We start from the raw sequence: 11437 nt of genomic DNA on the forward strand, positions 1-11437 counted from the left end.
ATGAGAACGAGATTTTATATACTTGTCAACGTCAATTAGTACACGACTAGATTTAAATATATTAGAACGAAATTCTAACTTGACAATTCATATAATTTCAATACATTTTCCCTCTTCTATTATAATTTACATGTAAATAACACTTGATTCAAAAGAAATTGAGTTAAAATTAAGATACAAGGTCATCTACACTATTATCCATAATGGCCGATCACTATTGTACTAAATCAAGGTTAGTACAGGATAGGTTGTCCGATCTACGCGTGACGTCATTTTTTGGAGTACAGTTTTTGTCGGTTTGTTCCGTGGTTTTTGAGGATAAATATAAAACCGCACATATTTATAGTTAAAACGAAAATATCAAATAATATACAGGGTGCTCCATTCCAAAATTATCTAAATTGATCATATTAAATGATTATAAACTTTTAACCCACTTAAATACTTTCGATATGAAATATTTATTAAAACCTCATGAAGAAACACACCTTAGAATAAAAAAACGTATACAAAACGCTTATTATTCGAGTCGTTTTTAACAAGTGACGTAACGAATTCTTCCTCTCGACTGTTTTATACCGGAGAACCTTCTACCAACCTTGGTACTCTCCCGTGCTCGGTAACTGTCGATCCAATTCGACATTGTATCGATTTTTATGGTAAACAGCAAACGATGATTGGTTATAATTGTGGGTCGTTCACATAATTGCCAACTCGACTGTTGAAGGTACGATCTTTAACGATATGTCTCGAACATAAGATAACGTTTCCAAATTTAAAATTATTTCGTTTAATGAAAATTATATAATTCTAAATCGTGTATATTTCATGAACTTACTTCGTATAATTTAATTTGCGTATTTATAAATAACTGCAGAATCGATAAAAAACTTATTATCACAATAAATATTCGATCTTTATGACATTAACGCAGTTTTTGAGGTTATGTTACTTGATATTGGAATAATATGGTATTTAAGTCATTATCTCAACCTCTGGAATTGTTTAATTACTTTCACATATTTTTGATGAGAAATAACTTGTTGATAATGTTATTTGTTATATTTCAAACGTAATCGTTTCTCCTACTTTTACATATTTATATATGTATCATAATTTATGTATCGTTTTTATTCGAACGATACCGCGGAAACAGTAACTATACTTAATCATCGTGACAATGAAACTATTTGATTGTTCCAAATTTCAGTTTAGGATTTTTCAGTACTTAGCTGCTCTTGCAGGTAAGTGGCTTTTACGTGAAATTAATAACCCAGTAACTAACATTATTTTCAAGTACGTACTATTTAAATAATTATTAGTGTACAATAGATTTGATTACAGTATTAAATTTTCCTTAGTACGATTTTCAAATACTATATAAACAAAATTTTAATTAATTTGATTCTACAACAATAAATGTTTTTAATTAATTTCAATTCTTTAATTCGCGGACCTTTTTCAAATGTATTTGTTGATAAAACGCCTTGATTTTAAATTTTCTTCAATTGGAAATATCGATAAAGACCTAAACGGATAAAAACGTCTCGATTTTCAATTGAAGGAGATCTAAAATCACGACGATTTATCAACGAAAACAAATATATGTATACTATTTAATTGATAACGTTATTTCTTTGAAATACTCCACCACTTATATATTGAAATCATAAAAACCCAATATCAACATATTTTTTCGACTTTGACCTTGAAAACTATTTGAAAATAAAAACAATATTAATATATTTTATAACCGAACCCCGTATCTTATGATCTCTAAATGCTTTTTATAGTTGAAACACTTTTTTTAATATATTTCAGTTAGAGCAGCTACAACTAGTTTAAACTGGTTTAGGTCAGTTGGAATTTACGTAATTTGCCTCAAAAATGTAACTATCATTGTCGTGATAAAGTTAGGTTATAAAATTTTAGGTACAAATCTTTTCGTTTCAATGCATTATTTTTATCAACATGTAGAAAAATAATACGATTTTAGTAATTATTATTTATGTTCAATTTTAATTAATATCCACAAAATAATAAGTAGGTAATAAATACAAAATGATCATAAAAAACCATTTTCAGATTATAGATATTAAAAATACGTAGAATTTATGATTTTAACTAACAAAATTGTTTATTTTGCATATTCGCATTTAAGAATAATCTGTATTATCTCTCCCTATCAGATTTACATATACTGATTGTATTATATTGGTACTTGGTATGAAAATTCAATAAAAAAAAAACGTAGTTCGAGAGCACGAGATCAATCCCGAATACTTCCGATTCTAAAATGTTAATACATCTACTGAAATTTTTTCATAGAATTGATATTTAATATAGGGAAAACGCTTTTAATCTAAAGCGTAGCAGTTTTGTGTGTTATCCACCCAGTGGGTTGACATAGAACATAATAGAATCGATGACAGATGTCATATATTGACAACGTACACTAGTCATGAAACTAAAAACAATTATTTGTTTACATTTTATTACAACTAAAACCTGTTATTTTCATTCTTTGTCACTCCCATCTCTCGTAACTTCCACGTCATTGCAATCCAATCAGAATGTATTAAAGAGAGATGGAGAACGTTATACTGATGCTTCTTTTTTTTTATCCAGTAGCTAGGGCTTACTTAAACAAAGTCCCATACATCTTTAATATTAACTCTATTAACGATTTTAGCTAATTTGGGTATGTTTTCTATGGGTCTACATTACGGATGGCCTTCATTAGCTATTCCAGATTTAACTAGCGGTAAATATTCATTTAATTTAACGGATTCGGAAGCGTCATGGATTGTAGCTGTAACACCTTTGGGATCTATAATTGGAGACGTAGCAGCAGGTATTTTTTATTCATTCATTAAGAGTATTTTCCTTTTTATATATATTTCGACTGCAGATAAAATCTTGACGTTTTGGACGTCAATGTCAAACAATATTTTGATAAAGATCTAAGTAGGTCACGAAACGTTAAGATTTTATTTGTTTATGAACGACGACGTTTAGTTCGGACGACGAAGTTGCACGAAGCGGGTTGAACTTCGCGAACAATGTCCGTTGACGATTTTTTTTTGTTTATATTCATTAGATTTTTTAATGTTTGTTACCTTGTGTAGTTGCTATGGAGACAATATAGGGTGAAATTATGTATATCTGCTGAAATTAAAGTCAATTAGCTGCTATCTATCCTCAACATTAACAACAATCGATAACTAGTCCAATAACGGCCGCAATTCGATTATAACCTAATATAAAATAAATTGATTACCGTATAATGTGATTGTACGGACTAAAAGGGAGAGCAGCCATAGAATTAAAGGCATGCGTTAAAAACGCCGACAAAGAATTGACAGCTTTTTTTTTTCGTTTTTAAAATCATGGATGATTTTTTACATATATAAAACTCGCAGAATATTAAAAATTAGAAGAAGAAAAAACCGTTAACAACGAATATAGAGTGTTGCCAAGCGTAATATTTTTTCCCTAATACTGATAACATTTCATGATATAAACAAACATACCAGTGGTGCTAAATATATTTGGTGGTATTGAAACGTTTCTAGATTACATTGTTGCCAAATATACTTTTTTCTTAAAATTAGGGTAATTTGATGAACTATATAAGAAAATTTTGATTGCAACGTTGTCAAATCTATCTTCTATTATAACTATTTTTAGATGGCGGTGTTGTTGAACGTATTTTTTCGCAAACTTGGGATAATTTTGATGACTCATTGTAATGATATATATTCGAATTACAGTGTTGACAAATATATTATTTCTTGAAACTAAGGAATGTTACCGATTTGTTGTACAGAATCACATGGAGATTTTGTTGTTGCCAAATGTACTTTTTTCGTAGAATTAGGGTAATTTGACGAACTATAAAAAAAAATCTTAATTGCAACGTTGTCAAATTTATCTTCTATTATAACTATTTTTAAATGGCGGTGTTGTTGAATGTATTTTCGAATTACAGTGTTGCCGGAACAGGGCAAATTTAGTGACTCAAATCGGAAACATCTGGAATTCTGTGTTGCCATGTGCAGAATTGTTTATATTGCAACGTTGCCAAAAATTTCACGATTTTATATAAGAATATCTAGGTTGCAGTGTTGCCTAATGTCTTTCCTTCATGGAACTGGAAAAATTGTTGAATTTATACAGGAGTATTCAGATTGCGGCGTTGCCAAATTTTTCTTTCATCGCCACTATATATATTCCAATGTTGCCAAACATTTTTTTCTACAGAAATAGAAAAATTAATGCTATACAAAAATTTGAATATATTTTCACTGAAATTTGACGACTTTTCGAGGAATCATCAAACTTGCAGCGTTGCCGAATGTATTCTCTACGATAATTATTCAAATAGCGCTGTTGTCAAATGTATTTTATTCCAGAGAACTGGAGAAACTTGATGATTTATTATAAACGTATCGATATCGCGATGTTGCCACACGTTAGGCAAAATTTGGCAAATGATGAAAAACTAATTTAGGAATTTTTTTTTTTCGTATTATAGGATTCACTTTAAATACTTTCGGTAGAAAAACAATGATTTGGTTCTCTTCGATACCGTTAACAGTATCTTGGATATTAATAGCTGTAGCAACCGCCCCTGTATATTTATTCGCGGCAAGAATACTCGCCGGTATCATAGATGGATTTTTATTCACGGCGATTCCGCCATATTTGGCCGAAATATCAGATCCTGAAATAAGAGGATTTTTAGGTAAGTGAATGATTTTGGAATCGAATCACAAAAACTCGGATTTTTGTTATAAAAACGGCAATCACGCCAACAATTATTATTTTGAAACATAAATTTTTTATTTAAATTTATTTATAACGAAAATCTAGTAGTGAAAAAATGAAAATTCACATAGATATTAATTTTTTTTTTAATAAAATTGATTTTTCAGTTTTTTTTTCCAAATTTTCTCCCCCTCGAAACTATCTGATTCTATCGAGTAGTATATCATTTTATAGGTAATTAAATTGTCTACAAAATACTAACGAATATCATCTATATTGCAAAACTTTTTTTATTGTTATAAATAAAAAACAAAAAAAAATACAATTTTTGATAATTGAATTTTAAAAAAATAAAATTAGATCTTACCAAATTTTTGATTTCCACATTTATTTGTTTATTAATGAAAAATGTAATACAATAATATCGAAAAAAAAAAATGAAAATTGACAGATATTAATTTTTTTTTAATAAAATTGATTTTTCAGTTTTTTTTTTCAAATTTTCTCCCCCTCGAAACTATCTGATTCTATCGAGTAGTATATCATTTTATAGGTAATTAAATTGTCTACAAAATACTAACGAATATCATCTATATTGCAAAACTTTTTTTATTGTTATAAATAAAAAACAAAAAAAAATACAATTTTTTATAATTGAATTTTAAAAAAATAAAATTTGATCGTACCAAATTTATGATTTCCACATTCATTTGTTTATTAATGAGAAATGTAATAAAATAATATTGAAAAAAAACGAAAATTGACAGATATTAATTTTTTTTTAATAAAATTGATTTTTCAGTTTTTTTGTAATACAATATCAAAAAAAAATGAAAATTGACAGATATTAATTTTTTTTAATAAAATTGATTTTTCAGTTTTTTTTTCAAATTTTCTCCCCCTCGAAACTATCTGATCCTATCGAGTAGTATATCATTTTATAGGTAATTAAATTGTCTACAAAATACTAATGAATATCACTTATATTGCACAACTTTTTTTTTATTTTATTTTTTATTTATTATTGAATAATTTAATACAATAATATCGAAATCCAGTGAAAAAAAAATTGAAATTCACATAGATATTAATTTTTTTCTAATAAAATTGATTTTTCAGTTTTTTTGTAATACAATAATATCGAAAAAAAAAAAAATGAAAATTGACAGATTTTTTTGAATAAAAATTTTCTCCCCCTTTAAACTGATCTTATCGAGTGATAAATTATTTTTTTTTAGGTAATTCAATTGTTTTTAAATGAATTATAAAAAAATTAGATCGTAAAACCATGAAATATCGACATTTATTTACAATAATATCGAAATGTTGGATATCATTGACGAAATTTTCAATTTCAGGTACAACATATTTCGTTACCCTCGTATTCGGTATGATGTTATCGAACGTCATGCTGATGTTTATATCCATCCCGACGTCGGCGTACATATCCGCATCAGTAAGTCTACTGATGTTGATAATACTACCGTTCCTACCGGAAAGTCCGTATTTTTACGTAATCAAAAAGGAAATGTCCCTAGCGACATCTAGCCTACAAAAATTTCGAGGAAAAGGCGAAATAACCGAAGAACTAGAACGCATATCTAACGGAATAGAAGAAGAAAATAAACTCGGTAAAGGCACGTTCTACGAACTCGTTTTCACACCGCAAAATCGAAATTGTCTTATTTTGGCCTTAGCCATGACGGCGTTGCAGCAACTGACCGGCATCTTGGCGATACAGTCTTACTGCGACATTTTGTTTAACGAAACCAACGATATTCTATCGGCGAACGTCGGCAATTTGATTTACTTCGTCATTTATTTTGTAGGAACGTCGATCGCTTTATTCGTAATCGATATTTTCGGCAGGAAACCTCTGGTTTTATTTTCCACTTCGATAATATGCGTTACCCTTTTGACCGACGCCACTTTCTTGTATATTAAAAGTTCCACGGACGTGGACGTTCGAGGCTTCGACTATGTACAGATAATATCGATATTAATTTACATCGCCGCTTTTAGTATCGGACTAAATTGCGTTCCTATTTTAGTTAGTAGTGAAATTTTCCCCTCTCATATTAAAGGTAAAGCCTTTTGTTTGATAAATGTTTGTTTTAGTCTGGTGTCCAGTGGCGTCGTTCAATTTTTTAGTTGGTCGAAGGGGTTCGGTTTGGAGGTGCCGTTTTACACTTTCGCTTTTGTTAGTTTGATCGGTACAATTTTTCTCGCGGTGTATCTGCCGGAAACTAAAGGGAAAACGTTGGAAGATGTACAATCGCGAATGAAAAATTTGAGGGGGAAAAAGGGTAACGTCGTTTGAATACGTTTTTGTATATTTTTATTTGGCGGGTAGTAGAGTATTTGTTATCGATTATTAATATTTTCGTATTTCTTATAGAAGCGGACTACTGTGATAAAATTTGTGAAAAATACTTTTGATTTTAATTGTAATAAATAAACAATAAATTTTTTTCCTTTTGACGAAACTTTTATTTATGCATTCTTCCATTTGAGTCTATTTTCCGAAAAAATATACTTTTTACATTATTTTGTTGTGAAAAATTAATTGGCGCAGTCAGTAGGATCAATTGAAAATGATTTTTAATTCAAGAAGAAAGTTTCTGATTCGTAAAATTGTACTGACAAGAACTTGAAATTAGAAAAATGTCTCTGAAATGCTGAAAATTTTAATGAAAAATAATAAAATTCCCAAAATATAAGCTTTTTCAATTTATTCCAACAAGCTAGAATCCGTTTTAAATCGAATTTCCAAAATACGAGATTTTTAAAAGTAATTTGTAGTAAAAAATTAATTGGCGCAGTCAGTAGGATCAATTGAAAAGGATTTTTAATTCAAGAAGAAAGTTTCTGATTCGTAAAATTGTACTGACAAGAACTTGAAATTTGAAAAAATGTCTCTAAAATGCTAAAAATTTTAATGAAAAATAATAAAATTCCCAAAATATAAGATTTTTCAGTTTATTCCAACAAGCTAGAATCCGTTTTAAATCGAATTTCCAAAATACGAGATTTTTAAAAGTAATTTGTAGTAAAAAATTAATTGGCGCAGTCAGTAGGATCAATTGAAAAGGATTTTTAATTCAAGAAGAAAGTTTCTGATTCGTAAAATTGTACTGACAAGAACTTGAAATTTGAAAAAATGTCTCTAAAATGCTAAAAATTTTAGTGAAAAATAATAAAATTCCCAAAATATAAGCTTTTTCATTTTATTCCAACAAGCTAGAATCCGTTTTAAATCGAATTTCCAAAATACGAGATTTTTAAAAATAATTTGTAGTAAAAAATTAATTGGCGCAGTCAGTAGGATCAATTGAAAAGGATTTTTAATTCAAGAAGAAAGTTTCTGATTCGTAAAATTGTACTGACAAGAAGTTGAAATTAGAAAAATGTCTCTGAAATGCTGAAAATTTTAATGAAAAATAATAAAATTCCCAAAATATAAGCTTTTTCAATTTATTCCAACAAGCTAGAATCCGTTTTAAATCGAATTTCCAAAATACGAGATTTTTAAAAGTAATTTGTAGTAAAAAATTAATTGGCGCAGTCAGTAGGATCAGTTGAAAATGATTTTTAATTCAAGAAGAAAGTTTCTGATTCGTAAAATTGTACTGACAAGAACTTGAAATTTGAAAAAATGTCTCTAAAATGCTAAAAATTTTAATGAAAAATAATAAAATTCCCAAAATATAAGCTTTTTCAATTTATTCCAACAAGCTAGAATCCGTTTTAAATCGAATTTCCAAAATACGAGATTTTTAAAAGTAATTTGTAGTAAAAAATTAATTGGCGCAGTCAGTAGGATCAATTGAAAAGGATTTTTAATTCAAGAAGAAAGTTTCTGATTCGTAAAATTGTACTGACAAGAAGTTGAAATTAGAAAAATGTCTCTGAAATGCTGAAAATTTTAATGAAAAATAATAAAATTCCCAAAATATAAGCTTTTTCAATTTATTCCAACAAGCTAGAATCCGTTTTAAATCGAATTTCCAAAATACGAGATTTTTAAAAGTAATTTGTAGTAAAAAATTAATTGGCGCAGTCAGTAGGATCAGTTGAAAATGATTTTTAATTCAAGAAGAAAGTTTCTGATTCGTAAAATTGTACTGACAAGAACTTGAAATTTGAAAAAATGTCTCTAAAATGCTAAAAATTTTAATGAAAAATAATAAAATTCCCAAAATATAAGCTTTTTCAATTTATTCCAACAAGCTAGAATCCGTTTTAAATCGAATTTCCAAAATACGAGATTTTTAAAAATAATTTGTAGTAAAAAATTAATTGGCGCAGTCAGTAGGATCAATTGAAAAGGATTTTTAATTCAAGAAGAAAGTTTCTGATTCGTAAAATTGTACTGACAAGAAGTTGAAATTAGAAAAATGTCTCTGAAATGCTGAAAATTTTAATGAAAAATAATAAAATTCCCAAAATATAAGCTTTTTCAATTTATTCCAACAAGCTAGAATCCGTTTTAAATCGAATTTCCAAAATACGAGATTTTTAAAAGTAATTTGTAGTAAAAAATTAATTGGCGCAGTCAGTAGGATCAATTGAAAAGGATTTTTAATTCAAGAAGAAAGTTTCTGATTCGTAAAATTGTACTGACAAGAACTTGAAATTTGAAAAAATGTCTCTAAAATGCTAAAAATTTTAATGAAAAATAATAAAATTCCCAAAATATAAGCTTTTTCATTTTATTCCAACAAGCTAGAATCCGTTTTAAATCGAATTTCCAAAATACGAGATTTTTAAAAGTAATTTGTCGTAAAAAATTAATTGGCGCAGTCAGTAGGATCAATTGAAAAGGATTTTTAATTCAAGAAGAAAGTTTCTGATTCGTAAAATTGTACTGACAAGAACTTGAAATTAGAAAAATGTCTCTGAAATGCTGAAAATTTTAATGAAAAATAATAAAATTCCCAAAATATAAGCTTTTTCAATTTATTCCAACAAGCTAGAATCCGTTTTAAATCGAATTTCCAAAATACGAGATTTTTAAAAATAATTTGTAGTAAAAAATTAATTGGCGCAGTCAGTAGGATCAATTGAAAAGGATTTTTAATTCAAGAAGAAAGTTTCTGATTCGTAAAATTGTACTGACAAGAACTTGAAATTTGAAAAAATGTCTCTAAAATGCTGAAAATTTTAATGAAAAATAATAAAATTCCCAAAATATAAGCTTTTTCATTTTATTCCAACAAGCTAGAATCCGTTTTAAATCGAATTTCCAAAATACGAGATTTTTAAAAGTAATTTGTAGTAAAAAATTAATTGGCGCAGTCAGTAGGATCAATTGAAAAGGATTTTTAATTCAAGAAGAAAGTTTCTGATTCGTAAAATTGTACTGACAAGAACTTGAAATTAGAAAAATGTCTCTGAAATGCTGAAAATTTTAATGAAAAATAATAAAATTCCCAAAATATAAGCTTTTTCAATTTATTCCAACAAGCTAGAATCCGTTTTAAATCGAATTTCCAAAATACGAGATTTTTAAAAATAATTTGTAGTAAAAAATTAATTGGCGCAGTCAGTAGGATCAATTGAAAAGGATTTTTAATTCAAGAAGAAAGTTTCTGATTCGTAAAATTGTACTGACAAGAACTTGAAATTTGAAAAAATGTCTCTAAAATGCTGAAAATTTTAATGAAAAATAATAAAATTCCCAAAATATAAGCTTTTTCATTTTATTCCAACAAGCTAGAATCCGTTTTAAATCGAATTTCCAAAATACGAGATTTTTAAAAATAATTTGTAGTAAAAAATTAATTGGCGCAGTCAGTAGGATTAGTTAAAAATAAATTTTTTTCAACATAGAAACTTTTAACTCGCGTTATTGTGGTAAGAAGAGGTTTTATTGCAGAACTACCTTTAAATTGCTAAAAATTTTAATAAAAAATAGAGAAATATGAAAAATTTTGAGTTTTTTTCACATTATATCAACGATAAGGGATCCATTTAGAAACCATTTTTAGAATAAAACATTTTGTGGTAATGAACACACTGTTTACACTACCACTACACCAACACTCACAATTACACTGATCGACGCGGGTTTCGTGAAAAATGAATTAAAATACCTTCAAATTGAAAACAATTTGGATAAAATATGAAAATTTTGGGCTTTTTCACTTAGTTGCAACAATCTGAAATCTGTTCAAAACTAATTTTCCAAATATGAGTGTTTTTATCGTATAAAGTTAATTGGCGCAGTCAGTAGGATAAATTGAAAATGATGTTTTATCACGAAAATTCAGGAAATTAATTGAAAAATTCATCGAAATTGCACAAAATTTGGGTTTTTTCACTTTATACCAAAAATTTTATATATATTTTAAACCCATTTCTTAAAATGAGTACTTTAAAAATATTTATTGGCGAAAAACGAATAAGTCCAATTGAGAATCAATTTTTATCAGGAAACAAAATTTCAAATCGTGAAATTACAGTAAAAAAGATACAGATAGTAAAAAAGTCCCCAAATTATGCAAAATTTTAATAAAACACGCGTAATTTTCACTTTTTCCACTACATTTCAATAATATGAAATATATTTCAAACCCATTTCCAGAAATAAAAATTATTTAAAAAAACAGTTAAAAATTTACTGGCGCAGTCAACAGGATTTGTTAAAAGAATTCAACCGATAAAT

General features: G+C 27.6%; 1 protein-coding gene across 2 annotated transcripts; it reads left to right on the top strand.

Moving 5' to 3' along the window:
• Window positions 1-268: 268 nt before the first annotated feature.
• On the top strand, window positions 269-7256 carry LOC130892831 (facilitated trehalose transporter Tret1-like). 2 transcript variants are annotated; one of them, XM_057798490.1, is made up of 4 exons: window positions 269-1244; window positions 2693-2854; window positions 4538-4747; window positions 6129-7256. In XM_057798490.1, the coding sequence occupies exons 1-4, from the start codon at window positions 1181-1183 to the stop codon at window positions 7088-7090; spliced, it is 1398 nt and encodes a 465-aa protein (XP_057654473.1). In that variant the 5' UTR covers window positions 269-1180; the 3' UTR covers window positions 7091-7256. The 2 variants fall into 2 exon arrangements, with proteins under 2 accessions (XP_057654473.1, XP_057654474.1); XM_057798491.1 differs by having other exon boundaries at window positions 1227-1296.
• Window positions 7257-11437: the final 4181 nt, after the last annotated feature.

Source organism: Diorhabda carinulata, chromosome 4 (assembly GCF_026250575.1).
Source record: "Diorhabda carinulata isolate Delta chromosome 4, icDioCari1.1, whole genome shotgun sequence".
Lineage (NCBI taxonomy): Eukaryota > Metazoa > Arthropoda > Insecta > Coleoptera > Chrysomelidae > Diorhabda > Diorhabda carinulata.

Excerpts from the sequence above, each read along its gene's own strand:
- LOC130892831 (XM_057798490.1), top strand. The coding sequence starts at position 1,181 with ATGAAACTATTTGATTGTTCCAAATTTCAGTTTAGGATTTTTCAGTAC. Across the intron at positions 1,245-2,692 it reads GTACTTAGCTGCTCTTGCAG|CTAATTTGGGTATGTTTTCT; the intron begins GTAAGTGGCTTT and ends TAACGATTTTAG. Across the intron at positions 4,748-6,128 it reads TGAAATAAGAGGATTTTTAG|GTACAACATATTTCGTTACC; the intron begins GTAAGTGAATGA and ends TTTCAATTTCAG.